The 20,870-nt window shown below is 42.8% G+C and overlaps 1 protein-coding gene across 1 annotated transcript in view; it reads right to left on the reverse strand.

Moving 5' to 3' along the window:
• Positions 1-20,870, reverse strand: part of AGPS (alkylglycerone phosphate synthase) — a 1,624,661-nt gene that overhangs the window by 377,138 nt on the left and 1,226,653 nt on the right. The window contains exon 16 of the mRNA XM_044075311.1: positions 2,579-2,640. Coding sequence (XP_043931246.1) covers positions 2,579-2,640 — 62 coding nt within the window. The remainder of the gene's footprint in view (positions 1-2,578; positions 2,641-20,870) is intronic.

Consider the following 20,870-nt stretch of genomic DNA (forward strand, 5'->3'; position numbering starts at 1 on the left):
CCCACATGTCTGTAGTAGCACTGCCAGATATAAACAATACACAGTGTATGAGGATGTACCTTTGAATCCAGAAAGGTTCTCACCCAGATGCCACCTGACAAGTCCATTATATTAACTACACTCTTGTTGCAAATATAGTTCTTTCTGGGAACTCTGTGTCTCATTTAGAGACCACTTGTTCTGTCAAAATCATGCACTTTAACAGCTGGTTTTGTCGTGTTCTATTTTATCACACATTCTGTACTGTGTATAAACTACTGAATCTTAGATTAGATGACAAAGTAATGAGAAACGCAACATTTTCTGTAAATTATACTTTCTCTTCACTTTGGATTCATGTAACCCTGCTGGAGTTAGTATACTTGGTGATGGAAGCTGAACGGCACAGAGAGAGAGAAAAACAAACCCCCTGCAACAATGATACTTTTAGGATTACTTGTGTTAACATTTTATGCAAGCAATATCACTATGTTTAGACATTACATTTAAGATAAACACTCTTCAATAAGCCAGACTTGCTGTTTTACTATGAACTCATTCTTGTTAATTTATCTGTGGATGAAAACCACAGCATTAGAATGTTGTGTGGCAGTAATTTGCAATCTAAAAAGCCTCAGTAAATATTTCGTTTTTTTTTTTGTCTCATCAGCCCCACCGTCTAATCTTCCTGCCCCCACCTCAATATAACACCATGGGTCCATTTGCTCCCCTATCGGCACATGCACACAGTGGTGCCCTTCATGTACGCATCTGCATTGGCTCTTTCTGTGATTAGTGGCTTCTGTATCCTTTATTTCTGGGAACTTGTTAACCTAGCTTAGTAACCTAGTAACCAGTCCCTTCACAAACCTCCACCAAGATGGTGACTTAGCATTGCTCACTCAAGTCCTACATCCCTGGACAGTTCTTAACATCTACAGGCCTGTTCCACAAAACATGGTTGCTGCTGGCAGGGATAAGGCTCCACCCCTATGTACCACAGATACATCTTCAGAATCTATATTTTTTCATAGAGGAAAATATACATGACTTTATGGAAGTAACTGATAAAAATCAAAGAAGAATTGTCCCATGGTGAATGCAAAAATACCTATATCATGACAACTGTTTACTCCTCTCACCCACTATATACTTACACTATCTACTTACCACCTTTTAGGAAATCTAGTAGCGTACTAGAGATCAATATTTGTCCTAGCCACAAACAATGACAATCTGTGCAACTCGGCCTTACACGATTATTCCAACAAATACCTTTTCACCAGATACAGTCAAATAACATCCAATCTCTTAATCCTTTCCAGTTCACTAAAACCATATGTTGGCACAAACACCGAAATTGAAGAAAAAAAATATTTACTTATTACTGGTTCTGTATTATTACAAAAATGTATTAAACAATGTTGCAAGAAATTCATTCCAGAAAGGCACTTAACTCTATAGTAGCTCCCTTCCTTAATTTGTTGATGTACCACTACTCTGAGGTAGGGTATGTACATGTACAACAAGCTAGCCTGTCGATTCATTGTCCCATTAACCATTTGGCCAATTCAGGGTCATTGGGGAGGCAAAGCATATCCCAGCAATCAGTGGGTACAAGGCAGCAAAATTTACCCCAGAGGGGGCACCAGCCCACTGCAGTGGACACAAAGACAAACAAACAAGTACACCTTTAGGCAGTTGGTGGTGGGGGACTCTTCCATTCACCTTTGGCATACTATGGGACACAGAATAAACCAGAGAACCTGACAATTACAAATATGAACACATGCTGAACAAGCACATTTTGCAAAGAAGGCACTAACTGACAGCCGAACTGAAAACTAACAGCTGTGGGGCTGCAGTGCTAATGTCTGTACCACTGTGCTGCCCAAGCTAAACAGCAGAACATTGCCAGACAAGCATACTCTGTTCCAGTACACCAGACACTGGCTATTTCACAACATTCTGCCTCTCACAGAAAGAGAGAAAACACAAGCACTTATTATGCAAAGTGCTTGAGATACTAGCAAAAAAAAAAAAAGTTCCAAGCATGAGAAAAACCCTACTTGAAATTAATGTCTTCACTGCACAAAGTTATCACCTTGCAAGCAAGATTTCCACAGCTTTTAATTAAATGAAGACTTGGTTTGATGCATTTAATTTGTTATGGAGAGCTGCACAATTTTAATGAGCAAATCTCAGTAACACAACGGTTCATATGAATATTATTTTCCTTCCCAGAATAAATATCTCAGCGTCAACTAGCAAATTATGCTTACATTGTTAAAGGGTGGGAACAGGTAATAAATACTTGAAAAATAAATACAATAACATAAAAAAACAATAACATGAAAATAACAGTAATATTTTATGAGTTTTATAAATCTGCTAGCCTACTTGCTTAGTGGACATTGTAGTCTTCCACCTTAAATCTGTGAAACAGCAAGCAAATTAAGTGGTAAACAAAACATGTTAGATCATACAGAGCCTTTAAAAACACTCTTTCAAAGAATTCAACTGGCTCTTCTTCAAATTACATTTAGTTTCAAGTAATGTCACTATTAGAAACAAAAACTGCCATCATGTATCTATTTACCTGTCCCAGGGAACCGAAGTTTCAAATGATTCTCCAATTACATAATAATCCAAACCCAGGTCCTGAAAAGCACAGATAATACAATTGTGTGAAATAAAATAACAGATTTAATTTATTCTAAACTCTACCTTTTTATAAATGTGAGTGTCTGTAATATTTGACCAAAACTAATGGCTGTAAGTACAAAATATGAAAATATTTAAAATACATTTCACTGTCAGATTAAATTTCACAGATAAACTTTTGTTGCGTCCTGTCAAAATTATGAGAACTATAAGCATTTTCTGTTATAATAAAAACTGAAAGTGAATATACTCTGAAACCAAACAGCCCAATTCTCTTACTTCTTCCACTACCAGTGCACTGTATGCAAGCTGATCTGACATGCCACTTTTTCTTCTCCTTATGAATTTTGTCTGGAAGCAGACACACTCTTTCCAGGTACATAAAGGAGTCACAGGCTCCAGTATAAGAAAATGCAATGCGCTATTACTATGTAAACGAGTATACAATGGATAGGCTTGGCAGCCAAGTCACACTCAACATAAGGTTCACAAAAATGGAATCTCAACAGCTCCCAGAAGTGTATGAATCAATGAAGTCTGACTCCCTCCCCTTCTAAGATTCCAGAACAATCTGTGCTCAAGGGTAAAATGCTGTAAGAACTTCACAAGCATTCACAGAATTCACAAACTGTTTTAGAACTAGAAGTGAATATGGCACTGTGCCAATACAGTACTTGTTTTTTCTTTCACATTACTAAACATTAATGCCCAAAATGTCAGATCTGTTAAACAACTTTCTACATTACTTTGAAGACGCATCATTTTGTCTTGAGGTCTCACTTGGAAGCTTTCTTTTTCAAGTCCACTGTTAATTTGCACCACTCAAAAATGACTGTAAAACTTTCTTGGTAAAATCCTGCAACATAAGCTTTTTCAGAGAATGTCTGTGAAAAGGTAACAGTCTAACTCTTCAAAGCATGAGGTAGTCTCCCACAGAAATGTTCGCACAGCAGATGTCAACGATAGGGCCATCTCCCTCTTCGGTAGTACACGTTTGCTGATACTGTGCAATTAGATACTAGTGGTGCTTTGAGATAACTAATCCATTTTAATAGAAAAGTATGAAGGCAATTTTTTATTCATATATTTTGGAATAAACCAACTTTTATTCAAGTAACAAATGAGCATTATATACAAACCTTAAAAAAAATATTAAAAGTTGCAATAAATCTAAACAATTCAGTCCCTCTTTCCAGCTATTACATATGGCTAAAATCTTAACCACTCTTTATAACAGAATGTCTTGCAATTTCATTGTAAAGATTTCAAGGCTTTGTGTTAGTATAGTACCTCGCAGGATGTGTAGTAGTAAATCTCACTTAAACCACGCCCACTGTCCAACAATCGGTGTCGACTTGGTAAACTTAAGTAATATTCATACCTATAGAAGCATGAATATTCATTGTCTATGCGTAGTTTACCCTTTTCCTCAAAGTAGTGCGATCTTGGTGTTGGTCTATTTAATTTGCGGGTGGGGGGGGTGCAACAAAGAGTAGTTAAAGTGCTATTTCCTTTTTTTTCAAACATCTTTATTGAATTATCACTTGTGACATAGGCAAATTTACATTCATATAAAAGTAATCAAACTATAACATACATTATACTTCACATATACTGCTATATCATATAACCTAAGCAACATTAAATAAATTGTTCAATTCCTGCCTTTTTTTTTTAAAGAAGAAAATCTTTATTAAATCATCACTTACTACACAGGCAATCATACCTTTATATAAATGAAAACAAACCACACCAACACAATCCTAATAGCAGGCATTTTACATCACAAACCATACTGACACACTCCCATTTGCAAACAATACACATCACTTATAATCTACTCAATCTTTTTCAGTCCAACATTACATAGCTCATTCCTGCCACCTTTTAAACCTCATTCCTCCCTTGTATGTATTGTTCCCACAATTCCCATTTTTTCCTATGTAGTTTGCTCCTACCCTTTTCTAAAGATCTCAATTCCAGTTGTTTTATATCTGTTACTATATTCACTACTTCTAATATAGTTGGTTTCGACTTTGATTTCTATTTTCTAGTAATTGCTTTTTTGGCAGCCACAATTATTAGACACAGCAAGGCCTTTAGCATTCATTACCCGAACACGTCCTTTTTTATTCGTAGTGAGTCACAAGTGGCAACTATCAAGTTTCATTACAAAGAATTAATAAATTGCAAAAAGATGCATCGATTCCAGTTACTGTGTGCATGATGTCACACACAAATCTGCACAAATTTCAATCATGCATTTTTCATACGATGACACACCCTTTTCACCTGTCAGTCATTAAGACCATGCCCACATCTGCGCAGAATGGCCTGTGAGGTACTATACTAATTCAAAGCCAATTTCAATTTATAAAATTTCAATACATATGAAATTATTTAAACTATTTTAACCACAAGCTGCAGTCAGCATTAAACATTTCATAAGATACCATCTTTTATAAACAGTTTCTCAGCCTATTAGGGTTGCCACCTCTCATTGTGGCTATAACTGGAGAAAGGCCACACCCCTCACATCACATGTAACCCCACCCATTTCTGCCCTTCTACAATCCATGTTCCACCCATTTTGTGACGTATTCATGACGTCAACTGATGGGGAACACCCTCTTTTTCTCTCTCTGATGTCTCCGTTCTGCTGATTTACTATGCATTTCTGTAAAAAAAAAAAAAAACAGTAAATCTGCCGATTTAACAAACTCTGATAGTCTCTTTTTTGAAACAGAATACCGGAGTTTGTACAGCGTTTTCCAGACTACTGGACAATCAGTTTGATTGCCAAATAGTCCGGAACAAAATGGAGAGGTGGCAACCCTATAGCCTATGCATAAAGAATAGTTGTGTAAAATCTTACCATAACCATAGATGTCCTTCTCTTCCATGTTGCAGTATTCATGTTGTGGGATTTCCTACCCTCAGGCGACTCGTACGTCGGCTCATATACAAAAGCTTCAGTTTGGCTGTTGCAGCTGCTTGGGATGTCACACGTAGGGCCATAAACCAGGGCCTTTAATTGCGATGTCGGCATGCAAAATCCTCAGAACTTGAAGCTCAGCAGGTAGAGTGGAAGGCTCAGCAGGAAGAGGTGCCAGTGTGGTGTCAGGTATGGGACCCTGGGGTCCTTCTGTACTCTATATATATATATATATATATATATATATATATATATATTTTTTCCAGGGTGAGAGGTGTATGGGATTAGGACCTATGGACATTTGGGATGAAAAGACAATGATGAGGGGGTTACTGGAGGGTGGGAAGGAATACTGCAACATAGAAGGACATCTATGGTTATGGTAAGATTTTGCACACCTATTCTATGTCCTTCTATTCCTTTGTTGCAGTATTCTTGTTGTGGGAGAGTACCACAGCTTAGTTGGAAGAAAGGGTGGTGGATGCAGAAGAGGATTCTACAAACCCCTGTAGGATTGCCCTGGCGAATCCTGCACGTGCTCTAGAGAATTGGTCTAACTTGCAGTGTTTGGTGAAAGTGTGGATAGTGGACCATGTAGCTGCTTCCACAATGGAGGAAGTGTCCAGACCTTTTAGGAAAGCCTTAGATGCGGCCATTGCCCTGGTGGAATGGGTTTTACTCCTACTGGGGGATTTTTCCCATGGTGGGAGTAGCAAAGACAGATGGCTTTCCTGATCCAACATGTGATGATTTGTTTGGAGACTGCCTTTCCCAATGCTCTGGGATGGAAGGAAATAAAGAGTTGTTTTGATTTTCTAATGGATTTAGTTTTGTCCAGATAAAACCTTAGTTGTCTGTGTACATCCAGGGAGTGCAGTATCCTCTCCCCTTCACTGGTGGGAGAGGGAAAGAAGGTGGGAAGGCAGATAGACTGGTTTAATGACAAATAGTTGACCACCTTGGGCATAAAGGAGGGGTTAGTTCTCAAGGTTATCCTGTCTTTGTGGAATGTAGTATGGGGGCAAGCCATTAAGACTTGTAGCTCAGAAACTCTTCTGGCTGAGGTTATAGCCACTAGTAGAACTGTTTTCCATGTACACATCTGGAGAGAAGGTGTCCCAGCATGTTCGAATAGGTGTTGGATAAGCTTTTCCAGGATGAAGTTAAGGTCCCATGGAGGAGGAATAGGCTTTTTTGGAGGTCTAATGTGTAACACCCCTTTAAGGAAGTTTTTTACATCGAGCCTGGCTAGCAAGGGAGGGTCTAGTGGAAAGCAGGCTGATATAGCGGAAAGATGTACTTTCACTGAAGAATAGGAGAGTCCATTTTTATCAGTTAACACACATAAGTAAGAACTAGGAGGGGGTCCGCAGTGCAAGGGTCCCTTCCCTTGTCTAGACACCATTTAGTAAATCTTTCCCGTTTAGCTAGGTATGATTTTCTTGTTGTAGGTTTCCTGGCCTCCCTCAGGACTGAAAGCACATCCTCTGAGTAATGGTGTCTGAATGGGATCCAAAGTTTATCACCCACAGTGTCAGGGATAACATCTGTAAGTGTGGGTGGATGAGAGTTCCCTTTTTCTTGTGTCAGAAGGTGCACCTTGTAGGGTAACTTGTAGTGATTGCCCTTGGCTAAATTGTGAAGTAGGGGGAACCAGTGCTGCCTTGGCCAGTAGGGAGTCACTAACAAGATTTTTGGTTCATTTCTCCTGATTTTCAGGAGGACTTTCTGAATCAGTGGGAAGGGGGGGGGGAGGCATAAAGAAACTTCCCCTCCCATGAGATGTTGAAAGCATCTACCCTCCATGAGATGTTGAAAGCGTCTACCCTCCAGGCTAGAGAGGAGTAGGTCTTTGAGCAGAAGGTCTGCAGCTGCCTGTTCTGGGGGGAGGTGAAGAGGTCTATTTGAGGAGTGCCCCACTGGTGGACAATGTCTAAGAAGACCGTCCTGTCCAGCATCCATTTGTGCTGTGGAGAGGATGTTCTGCTTAGAAGATCTGCTTGCTTATTGTCCTGCAAGGGAATGTAGGTTGCCTGCAGGGACAAGTTGTGGCGAGAGGCTAGATCCCATATCAGCAGGGTTAGTCTGCGGAGCTGATATGGCTTTGTCCCTCCCGGTTTGTTGAGGTACCACATTACAGTGATGTTACTATTTGAAGAACCCCTGGAAGAAGGAGAGGGGTAAAGGTTTTTAGAGCTAATAAGACTGCTGTCATTTCACTCACACTGATGTGTTTGGCCCTCAAGGCAGGGTGCCAGGTTGCTTGAACCCTGTAAGATGATAATGTGGCTCCCCACCCTGAATCTGAGGCATCTGTATGCGTTGGTGGGGTGGGCTGTAGTGGAAGTCCTGGGTTTAGTAGGACTTGTTTGATCCACCAACTGATCTCTTTCTTTAGACAGGGAAGGAGGAGAATTAAAACTTGTAAAACACAGTAGCCAAAGAGAGAATAAGAAATGGTACTTTCAGAAGGGTCCAAGTAGAGGCAATAATAAGTAGCAGTCCGACACAGCTGCAGGTAAAATCCACAAAACTTTAATAAAAACAAAAAATAAGAGAGTAATCGCTTTCACGGTATATTCCTAACGTTTCTTCAGACTGAATACTAAAGAACACCAGAGTCAGTATAGAGACACACACACATATATATATATATATATATATATATATATATATATACAGTACATTGGTTTGGTTTGAGTTTTTATGTACTGGCACTTTAACCATTGTATGCTTAACTGATGTGGTGATTGTTTTATGGAAGTGCGATTTAAATGACTCTGGTGTTCTTTAGTATTCAGTCTGAAGAAGTGGTAGGAATATACCGTGAAAGTGCTTACTCTTTTACTTTTTGTGGATTTTACCTGCAGCTGTGTCAGACTGGTACTTATTATTGCCTCTGCAAGGAGGGGGATTACTTGCTCCAAGTGATTCTGGTGCTGGGACCAAATTTTTTTAGGTACCACTATAGCTTGTGCATATGCATTCTGGCCAGTGGGAACATAGGGATGGTTGTTTTCATTAAGCCCAGGAGTCGAAGGAATTGCCTTGCAGTTACTACCTGTGTCTGTATCAGCTCTTTGAAGTGGGAGGTCAAGGACTGGACCTTGTCTTGTGGAAGAAAGGCCTTCATTCTGTCCGTTCGGATTCTGCAACCCAGAAAAATCTTGTCCTGTTCTGGGTTCAAGGGGGACTTTGGAAGGTTGAGGGTGAACCCTAGATTTTGTAGAAGGGACATGGTGAAGTGCAGATGATCTGAGAGGCTATCTTTGGACTCTACCAGTATTAGGATGTCATCTAGATAGGGGTAAATCTGAATTCCCTGAGTTCTGCAAAAGGCAATGGCCGGGGCCAGGCATTTTGTGAACTCTCAGGGGGCAGTGGACAAACCGAAGGGCAAAGCAGTAAATTGGAAATGAGAGGAGGGCCCAGAGAAACGCAGAAATCTTCTGTGGGAAGGTCTGATGGGTATGTGTAAGTAGGCCTCCTTTAGGTCCAAGGTGGCCATGAAGGCCTTGACTGGTATGAGAGGAAGCAGAGTTGGAAGTGACAGCATTCTGAAGGTGGGCACCTGAAGGTAAAGATTTAAGGAGGAGAGGTCTAAGATGGGTCTCCATGGACCATCTTTCTTGGGGAAAAAGGAAGAGACAGGAGTAGAAACCTTTTTCTTCCTGCCCTGAAGGGACGGGTTCTATGGTACCCAGCTTCAGAAGGTCTGTCAGAACCTGTGGAAGGAGATGCTGTTGGGTTTTAGGAGGGAAAGGGATGCCTCTCATGGGTGTTTTTTCTTTCCAGGAGAGGAAATATTCTTTTTGTATTACGGATAGTACCCATTTGACCGAGGTTATGGTTTCTCAGAAGGGGAGGCAGTGGGAAAGGCGGACTGAGAGTGGTAGGGGGCCAAGGGAGTCATGCACTGTTGGGACCTCCTCTGTCCTGAAAAGGCTATCTTGGTTGAGGATGTGGGGCAGCAGTTCTGGAAGTGGTGGGTCTTCTTGCACCTCCTCTAGATCTGGAGGAGGAAGTACCCGCCTGGGCTGGGTTTCATCTTACAAAGGTGGCTTTAGCTGGATAGTTTCTGTAGTACTTCGGAATGGGGGGACACCAATAAATGTTTTATGTCCTGCAATTCTTCACTTTTTTCTTGCAGATTCTTAAAAAGATCTGCAGATTGTTTTCCAAAAAGGAAATTGTGGTCCAGGGGGGGGCATCCAAGATCTTTGACTTAAGTCTTGGGGGAAATTTTGAAGTCTCAGCCAGGAGTATCTCCTGAGAACTGAAGTAGATGCTGCAGAGTGAGCAGATGCTTCAGCTGCATCTAATCGAGTGTCAGTAAGTTTGGAGGAGATATCAGTCTTAATGGGGCAGTCAGGGATAGTGGCCAGCATGGAAGAGGCTTGACAGACCAAGTCCAGAGCATATTTGGTCATATGTGTCGGATAGTTAATGACCCTGAAAGCCAAAGTGGAGGAAGTGTAGACCTTCTTACCAATCCTATCCATAGATTTGCTGTCTTTATCTGTGGGTAGGAGTGAGGCTTAGGGAAGGAGTCTGGATTGCTTATCAAGACAGGTGACAATCGCTGCTGGGTCTGCTAAGGGTGGTTTGACTAAGAATTTCTGCTCATCACGCACCTTGTAAAAGCGATCTGGTCGCTTGGGGGCAGGTGTCTGTGAGTCTGGAGTCTTAGATGCAGAATTAAAGGCATCCAGGTATGCAGGCAGAACTGGTGGAACAGAAGAAGGGGAGGGGGATTGTACTTGAAGCTCAAAATACCTAATTTGGGTATCAGACATTTGTGAGGTATCCCATTTGAAGTAATCTTTCATTTTGGTGATAGTCTCACCAAATGTGATATCCTCAGGGGGTGAGTCTCCCTCTATAGATTCCTCATCAGCAGAATAATACTCCTGGGGTGAAGCAAGTTGGGAGGTGTAAGATACTGAGTCCTCAGAGGAGGGAAAGGATGTATCATGCTCTTCTTCCCTAACCTGAGATGTCGGGGGAGGGGGGGCTGAAGCAGGCCTAGGGCTGAGCAAAGGTAAAGCAGTGGAGGATGAGGCTGAAGGCCTTAGGGCCATAAAGGCCTGCATCAGGGAAGTAGTGAAGGACTGTCAATCAGGTAGGCCTTCTGCAGTGGGAGAGGCATACTTGGTTGTCTGTTTCTTTTTTGCTGGGGTAGATGCTGGAGCAGGCCTGGAATTGGGTTTGGTAGGGACTGTATCCGAAGGCGGGATCCTGGTCGGAGGCTCCACAGATTCTGGTTCCCTCTTGACCTCAATGGTAGTCAGGGTCTGGGATGGCTCCGGGGATGTGCCAGTCATCAGCTGAGCAACGGCTATCACAAAGGTAGTTGTTGAAATCGAAGGATCTGCCGAGTATCCCTCGGCTCCTAAATAGACAGCTGGTGGGGCATCCAGTAACAGAGTGGCAGATGAAGAGGGCCTAGGAAACTTGGCCTTCTTGAGTGGAGGTTCTGACGCGGCCTCCAAGACGGAATCCATCCTTAGGGCTAACCACTTAAGGCACTGGTTTTCTAAAACAGAGGTTAAGCACAGCCAGATGGCTGCGTAGGGTCTTCGGCACAAATGATTGACAAATGGAGCAAGCGGTATGGTCATGCTCCCGGCCTAAGCAAAAAAAACACACCGATCATGGGAGTCTTTATGGGGTATCTGGCCTTTTTACCTGACATCGGCTATAAATTGCTACAACAAACCAAGCCTAAGGAATAACAATCAGATATGAAGAAAAAAATCCCAACAGGTTACTTAGCTTTATTGAGACATCTGATGTGATGGAGCGGACACATGATGCATCTGTCGTCTGCGGCTGAAAAGTTCTGAGGATTGTGCCTGCAGACGTCACATTTAAGGCCCCTGGTTAATAGCCCTACGTGTGATGTCCCACACAGCTGCAACAGCCAAGCTGAAGCTTTTGTATAGGAACCGACATACGAGTCGCCTGAGGGCAGGAAATCATACAACAAGAATACTGCAACATAGGAAAAGGACGACATTATTAATTTATCTGTCTGCCTAAACAGCTACACAATGAGCTCCACTTTCTGTATAATTTTCTTTTCGACTCACAAGCCTCTTCTTCTCCATTAAGTTTGTAAGTGATTGAATAACATTTCCTACTGAAGGTGGCTTACTAGTTTTCCACCCTTTAGTTATTGATTTCTTAGTACATAAGACAATCAAATAAAATAACTTCTTCACCAACCAAGAAACCTCCTAGATTTCCCAAATCATAAAAAATAAATATAAAGTATTATGTATGTTGAAGTACCACCTGGCCACAACATACCTGAATGAGCAATTCCCCTAGTGCCTCCTTAAATTGAGCCTGCTTATTACAACCCCCAAAATATATGTAGCTAGTCGGGTTCCCTTCACATGGTCGACATTTCAGAATGTCGACATTCATATGGCTGAGACCATAAGATCAACATTCGAATTGTCGACCATGCGGAACTGGCATCTCTGTACAGTACGGAATGGAAACATTTCCATCTTCCACACTGAAGTGCGATCTTGGAGTTGATATATTTAAGTTCCGGGGTGTGTGGGGGCAGAGCAGTGTGAAGATAAGTTTTTGTGTTTTTTTTTATTTTTTTCTTCTATGGTCGACATTTCAAATGTCGATCATAAGGTCTCAGCTATATGAATGTCAACATTCTGAAATGTCCATATGAAGTAGATCAGGCCAGTCCCCTACCTCACCTTCTATACAGAGCCAACATTAGGGTCTGTTCCTGGGAATACTTTATTAATTCGGGCAGGGGGTAAAATTACTTGCACAAGCATTTCCAGGCAAAAATACAGAATTTCATTAGCCTGGCAGCTGATCCTAAAAATTTCAATGCATGAGGCTATCTAACAGATGCAATATCAATATGCAGTAATTTCTCCCAGATCGCTCTATGTTTAGTAATCACTGGGTTTCTAATCCAATTTAAGGCACAGGAAGTCCTTACCACTAACAAACTAGTTGGTGTGGTAAGCCCATGAAAATCTAATATGTTCTTCAATGTTGTATCCCCTCCCCTTGTCAGTGGGCCCCCATCTTGTAACCCATTTAACCATACAAGACAATGGAAGTCTAGCAGTCTGCGGCACCTGAAATTTTACCTGCCCTTCTTGTCAAGTCAAAACTTAGCTGTCAACTATTATAAGATGCCAGTGAGTCAGAGTGGTATTAAACTTCCTACACTGTCAGAAAAAGAATAGTTGTGTAAAATCTTACCATAACCATAGATGCCCTTCTCTTCCATGTTGCAGTATTCTTGGTGTGGGATTTCCTGCCTTCAGGCGACCCGTACGTCGGCTCCTATACAAAAGCTTCAGCTTAGCTGTTGCAGCTGCATGGGACATCACACATAGGGCCACAAACCAGGGACCTTATGTGTGATGTCTGCACGCACAATCCTCAGAACCTGAAGCTAAGCAGGCAAGGTAGATGGCCCAACCAGATAGGCTGCCAAAGGTGACATGTATAATGCCCTAGGTCTCTTCTGTAATGGAGAGAGGCATCAGGGAGTAGTTAGACTGGTACAGTCTGTGAGAGGGAATGATGGGTGGGCAGGAATACTGCAATATGGAAGAGAAGGACATCTATGGTTATGGTAAGATTTTACACAACTATTCTATGTCCTTCTGTTCCATGTTGCAGTATTCTTGGTGTGGGAGAGTACCACAGAGCTTAGTGTGATAAAAGGGTGGTGGATGTAGAAGATGATTCTTCAAAGCCTTGTAGGATTGCCCTGGCAAATCCTGCAGGTGCTTTGGAGATTTGGTCCAGTTTATAATGTTTGGTGAGTGTGTGTATGGTGGACCATGTAGCTGCTTCCACAATTGAAGCTGTGTCCATGCCTTTTTGGAAGGCCTTGGAAGTGGCCACTGCTCTTGTGGAGTGTGCCTTAACCCCAAACTGGAGGAGTTTTTCCGTGACGTGAGTAGCAGAAATCAATTGCCTTTCTAATCCAGGATGCAATGGTCTGTTTGATGACTGCCTTGCCCAATGCCCTGGGGTGGAAAGATACAAAGAGTTATTTGGATTTCCTAATGTCTCTAGCCTTGTCCAGGTAAAATCTCAGTTGCCTGGGACATCTAGGGAGTGGAGTATCCTCTCTCCTTGGTTAGTGGCAGAGGGGAAAAAAATTGGGTAGGTGAATGGCTTGATTTAGAGACAAGTCATTGACTACCTTGGGCATGAAGGAAGGGTTAGTTCTCACAGTGACCCTGTCTCTATGAAAAATGGTGTAAGGTGAGCATGCCATTAAGGCTTGTAGCTTGGAAACCCTTCTGGCAGAGGTAATAGCCACTAACAGTACTGTTTTCCAAGTACAAAACGGTAGAGGGGCTGTATTAACAAGTTCGAAAGGGGGCTGGGTGAGTTTTTCCAGGATGAAGTTCAGGTCCCATGGAGGAGGGTCTGATGTGTAAGACCCCTTTAAGGAAGTGTTTCACATGTAGCCTGGCTAACAAGGCAGGATCTAGAGGTAAGTAGGCTAATAATGTGAACCTTCACTGATGAATAGGAAAATCCACCCTTTATAAGTTGACACATATATGAGAGGATTAGGGGGGTATCAGCCTCGTAAAGGTCCCTTTCCTGTCCCAGGCACCACTGAGTAAATCTTTCCCAGTAGGGAGTCATTAGCAATATTTTTGGTTTGTCCTTCCCGATTTTCAGAAGGACTTTCTGAATCAGAGGGAAAGGGGGGGGAAGGTGTACAGGAACTTCCCCTCCCAAGTGAAACTGAAGGAGTCTACTCTCCAGGCTTGTGGGGAGTACGTCTTTGGGCAGAAAGTCTGCAGCTGCCTGTTCTGGGAGGAGGCAAATAGGTCTATTTGTGGAATGCCCACCGGTGGACTATGTCTAGGAAGACAGTCCTGTCCAGCATCCATTCGTGCTGTGAGGAGGATGCTCTGCTCAGGAGGTCTGCTTGCTTGCTTGTCCTGCAAAGGGATGTAGCTGGCTTGCAGGGATAGTTTGTACTGGGATGCTAGGTCCCAAATTAGTAGGGCTAGCCGGCACAACTGGTATGCCTTGGTGCTTCCCTGTTTGTTGATGTACCACATTACAGTGGTATTGTCCATCACTAACAGAAGAGGACCTGGTAGCAGTAGGGGTAGGAAGATCTGAAGAGCTAAAAGAACTGCTGTCATCTGCTTTACATTGATGTGTTTGGTTTTCATGGGAGGTTGCCACTGGGCTTGGACTCTGTAAGAGTGCAAGGTGGCTCCTCAACCTGAGTATGAGGCATCTGTATACAATATTTGTGTGGGTTGGAGGGGCTGCAGTGGAAGGCCTGGGTTTAGATCTACTTGTTGGATTCCACCAAATGATTTCCTTCTTTAAACAGGGAAGAAGGGAATAACTTGTTCCAAGTGATTCTGGTGTTGTGACCAGATATTTCTGAGGTACCACTGCAGTTTTTTCATATGCATTCTGGCCAATGGTAGCATGGGAATGGTTGCTGCCATCACTCCCAGGAGTCGAAGGAATTGCCTTGAAGTGACTGTCTGGGAGAGCAAGACTTTCTGGAAGTGGGAAGTTAGAGACAGAACCTTGTCCTGTGGGAGAAAGGCTTTCATTTGTTCTGTATTGATTTTGCAACCTAGGAATATCTTGTCCTTGTCTGGGTTCAGGGAGGACTTCTTGAGGTTTGGGGTGAACCCTAGACTTTGTAGAAGGAACATAGTGAAGTGTAGATGTCTTAAGAAGGAATCTTCTGACTGTGCTAGGATAAGGATGTCATCCAGATATGGGTAAATCCGGATTCCTTGGGTCTTGCAGAAGGCAATCACTGGAGCTAGGCACTTTGTAAACACTCTTGGGGTAGTGGATAAGCCAAAGGGCAAGGCCATAAATTGGAAGTGCGAGGATGCACCAGAGAAATTCAGGAAACATCTGTGTGAGGTCCTGATGGGAATGTGCAGGTAAGCATCTTTTAGGTCCAAGGTGACCATGAAAGCATTTGAGGGTATGAGGGGTAAGAGAATGGGAAGAGACAGCATTTTGAAGGATGGACTTACAGGTAAAGGTTTAGGAAGGAGAGATTCAAAATGGGTCTCCAGGGACTGTCCTTTCGAGGGACCAGGAACAGACGGGAGTAGAATCCCTTTCCTACTTGTCCTGTGAGTACAGGGTCTATAGTGCCTTGTTATTGCAGATCTGACAGAATTTGTGGAAGGAGATGGCATTGTTTTTTTTGGGGGAAATGGAATGCCTTTCCAGGGGGGAATTTTTTTCCAGGACAGAAAGTATTCTTTTTGAATAATGGTCAATACCCATTGGTCTGTGGTGATTTTCTGCCAGAAGAAAAACAGTGGGTAAGGCGAGCTGAGAGGGGCAGCTGAGCAAGGCAGTCATGCATTATTGGGACCTCCCCTGTCCTGAAAGGGCTGTCGAGGTTGAGGAGGTGGGCCTGTGGGGATGGATGAGGAATGTCTTCTAGTTCCTCTTCTGGGTCTGGAGGAGGAGGCACAGAATGCGGGTTACGCCTCACAAAGGTAGTCTTAGCTGGGTAGTTCCTATAAAAATTTGGGTACAGGGGATACCAGGAGATGTTTAATATCCTATAATTCTTTGCTTTTTTCTTGCAGATTCTTAAGTAGGTCTGCAGATTGCTTTCCAAAGAGGAAGCTGTGATCCAGGGGAGCATCCAAGATTTTGGACTTGAAGTCCTCTGGCAGATGCTGTAGTCTGAGCAAGGAATATCTCCTAAGGACAGATGCTGATGCTGCAGAGCAAGCAGTAGCTTCTGCAGCATTGTAGCTGCATCTTATGGAGTGTCTAGCCACTTGTAGGGCTAAGGACAATTTGGAAGAGATATCTGTCTTAATTGGACTGTCAGGGACTGAAGCCAGCACAGAGGTGGCTTGGGATACCAAGTCCAGGGCATACTTGGTCATGTGTGTTTGACAATTAATGGCTCTGAAGGCCAACGTGGAGGAAGTGTACACCTTCTTGCGTATCCTATCCATGGATTTACTATCTTTATCTGTGGGCAATAGGGAGGCAGAAGGCAGCAACCTAGACTGTTTATCAGGTGCACTGGCAATCACTGCCAGGTCTGTTAAGGGTGGCTTTATGAGGAATTTTTGTTCTTCTGGCACCTTGTAGAAGCAGTCTGGGTGCTTAGGTGCAAGAGGCTATGAGAGCCAGGAGTTCTAGTGGCTGCAGTAAAAGCATCCAAGTATGCAGGAAGGACAGGGGGTACAGCTAAAGGGAAGGGGGACTCCACTTGCACCAGTTCAAAGTATCTTTTTTGGGTTTCTGTCATTTGGGAAATATCCCATTTGAAATAGTCTTTCATTTTGGTGATGGTTTCACCAAATATAATGTCTTCAGGTGGAGAATCCCCTTCCACAGAATACTCATCAGGAGAGTAATATTCCTTGGGAGAAGCAATCAGGAATGCATAAGAGATGGATTAATCTGAGGAAGAGTAGGTAGATTCATGTTCCTTCTTCCTCAAGGAGGGGAGCCATGGGAATAGAAGAAGCAGAGGTAGGCCTAGGGCTTAGCTAGGCAATGTAGTTGTGGATGAAGCAGAAGGCCCAAGGGCCATAAATGCCTGCATAAGAGAGGAGGTGAAGGCCTCCCAGTCTGGTGGGGCTTCAGAAGTAGATGTAATATGTTTTGTTTTCTGCTTCTTTTTAGTTGGAGTCAGCCTAGAGCTGGGTTTGGCAGCGGCTGTATCCGAGGTCTGGATCCCAGTCAAAGGAACCCCCAAATCTGGTTCCCCCTCAATATCGACAGGCGTCGGTGTCTGAGAAAGCTCCGTGGACATGCCGGACGTCGGCTGTCGGCTGTGCAGCGGCCTCCACGAGGGAGGTTGATGGAGCTGACGGATCCTTCAAACGTTCCTCAACTCCTACATCGGTAGTTGGCGGGGCATCCAGGTGCGAAGCAGCAGGCAATGAAGGCCTAGGCATCTTGGCCTTCTTACGCAGAGGTTCTTGGGCGGCCTCTGAAATGGGATCCATCCTGAGAGCCAGCTGTTTGAGGCATTGGTGTTCTAAGTAAAGGTTTAAAGCTGCCAGACTGCTACGTAAGGTCTTAGGCACAAAAGATTTACAAATAGGGCAGGTGTTATGGTCGTATTTACGGCCTAAGCAGAAAATGCATTTGTCATGGGCATTCTTATGGGGAATTTGTCACCCGCATGGCACTTTCCCTTTCTACCTGACATCAGCTGAAAGCTACAACAACCAAGCCTAAGCAATGCAAAAGATCGGTAAAATATTAGAAATGCAAAAACCCAATGGGTTATTTATCTATAGTCGATCCGACGTCTGGAGAGCGATCGTACGATACAAAGTCGTCTGTGGCTGAAAAGTTCTGAGGATTGTGCTGAGAAGTTCTGAGGATTGTGCGTGCAGACGTCACACATAAGGTCCCTGGTTTATGGTCCTATGTGTGATATCCCATGCAGCTGCAACAGCCAAGCTGCAGCTTTTGTATAAGAGCCGATGTACGGGTCCACCTGAAGGCAGGAAATCCCACACCAAGAATACTGCAACATAGGAATAGGACATCTGTTTGATATTCTCTACCTTTATGTGTTGATCCTATAAGGACCAAATCAGTGGAATTAACTAAAACAAATTGCTTTACTTAGGACATGATGGACCTCTCTTCTCAAACCACCTAAAAAGTCTAGCAAGTGTCTTGCATCATAGCCTCCACAGAAAAGTCACACACATATCTTCCATGAATTTCTTCCTCCAACATTTGCTTCCAGTCTCAGTGATATGATGAGACTGTTAGGTAGAGAAATTTATGATCCTAGCAGCCCACCAATATCCCTGAAGGTCAGGGTCACAACCCACCTTCACATATAAGTAAAGAAATTTTTCCCGGCATACTCTGGGTTTTGCTCATTTCCAAAGAACAGTACTCATCACATCCTCCATCTTTTTAAATATTTGGTTAGATGGTGAAAACTAGACTGACTTCTCTATGCACAAAACCTACAGTAAAAGAAATAGTTGAAGTGCCTGAATTTTTTCATCCATGTCTAAGTACAGTGTTTGACATTTTTGGATCTGAGTGGCAAAAACTGCACATAATAAATTGAAATTTACGTTGTAATTCTCTGTGTAGCAGCTAACCATACCTCTAGGTACTTCAGTCTGAAACGGTCTATCATATAGGAGTATTCATATAGGAGTATTTGTTTTTTCCTGTAGGATGCCAATTGACAATAGCATCTGACTTGACTAAGTTTATCATGTAATCTGACAGCTCCCCAAACCCCTAAACTCCCAGAATGCCCCAATTAAATTACTTTTTTTCAGGGTCTGTGACAGTTAACAAGATGTCATCAGCAAACAATGAAATTTTAAAGTGCAGTGTCCCTCAAAACCAACCCCTTATATGTCTGAATCCCTAACATATTTTGCCAATAGCTCAAGACAGATGACAAAGGGCAACCGTGCAGAGTGCCTCTTGAGATAGAAAACGGAAGGCACCTTTTTATAACACCAGATCTTTGAAAGCACTTAATTTAGCAGGTAGTTGGCACTGTTGATGAGACCCACAACCCCTACTTTCAAGCTACAAGATAAATTATTGTGACAGTGAGCCCTTAAACAGAAAGGGTAAATCTGTTCTTTTCAGCTGCCATCTGTCAGAAGACTGTAAATGAAGCCTTGAGATTAATCAGGTCAGAAAGCTCCAGGGAAAACAGTCAAAATAAATTACATTGTCTGGACTGGCAGACTAGATACAGACCAGGCCTTACCAAACAGCAGCACACAGGTAATATGTCTGCTGAATAAAATTCTCATTAAGTTCTGGTGCTACAAACAAGCACCTCCAAATCTATTCTGTCTCGTTAAGCAAACAAGTAGTTGACCAAAACAGTAAATTACTGTCAAAGGTTAAGGACAAATGAAATCTGTCCTCAAAAGACAATCCTATTGAAGCCTCCTCTAGACTTGGATGCTAAATCCATGCAATAACACCTCATGACAGATTGGACCCTGGACACAGTGGCGATACCACATGTCCTTTACAGGTAGTAACAAGAGCCATTACCCTTCAAATAGAGTGCTACTAGGCAGCATTGGGAAGGAGCCTATACACTGTCCTAGCTGAAAAAATAACTTAAGAAAATAAAGTTGTCATAATCTGCTTGGTGACAGAATTCCTGACCTGGCCATTTTGCTAAAAGAGGGTTGAAGGACTGCTCATGAGGCATCAAAGTGTATCTGCTGAGTCTGTCCTTTAGGTAGTTGGATCAAGCATGGATGTGCATTGCTAGGAGACAGTGTTGTCGGATCATTCTGAATTCTCAAATTTGCATGGTTTCCCAATAGAAGGCGTAGGATCTGGTACCTCCATGTCTGTAGGTCTAAGAGGATCATTCCCATCTCGTACACTGATGTACAAAATGGCCTCCTGTTGAGTACATGTCCTTTGGATCATCTGCCTAAAAGTGCCCCACCTCCAAAGCTCACTGTACATGTAACCATGATGGTCTCTCACACAGTGCAATGTCTAAATGTTTATTTTATTTTTTCAGCCAAGCTATCTTACAAGCAGTGAGTTTTAGAATCGAATGTACAAGGGATCTCCTGAGCTATAGCAAAAAGTTCACAAGCTGAGGCAGCATTACAGACTTTACCCTCATCTCCAGAAGAAGCAAAAACCAGGGTTGTATTTTCCATAATGGCACTACTAGAATCAATTCTGACTTCTACCCTTTTAGTTTTTGGACCAGTCTGTTGTGTAGGGGTACAGGAAGGAAAGCATTAAGAAACAAAGTCACCCAGCTCAGATGGAGAAGGCATCCACTGTCCAAGCCTGTTGTCTTGGGCTCTCAGTCAGAATATTTCCATCTGCTTTTTGCTTAGAGAGGGAATCCGGTCCATCTCTGGTAACCCCACCTGCTGGTTAGGTCTAGGAAGGCATCTCTCATCAACATCCATCAGAGGGATCGGCTGAATCCTGCTTACTTTGGTACACTAAGGCATTTTTCCTAGGTTGGAATGCAGGTAGCCCTCAGGAGCCTCCTCTAAAGCTTGCAGAATAGGTAGAAGTGTGTACCCCCCATACAACTTTATTTATGCAAATCACTTTAGTGCTGTCTGTAACTACATTCAGGACTCCTGGGCAACATAAGGGTTTGCATGTCCTGGGTGCAAGAATTACAGCCTTAATTTCCCTTAAATTCATCTTCCATTTTCCTCTTTGGGACTACAAGTTCCCTAAACTTTGAAATTCATTGTATGAGCTCCCCAGACAGTGTGTGAGGCATCTGTTGTTAAGG

Source organism: Protopterus annectens, chromosome 6.part0, assembly GCF_019279795.1.
Source record: "Protopterus annectens isolate FY-2018-M chromosome 6.part0, PAN1.0, whole genome shotgun sequence".
Lineage (NCBI taxonomy): Eukaryota > Metazoa > Chordata > Ceratodontiformes > Protopteridae > Protopterus > Protopterus annectens.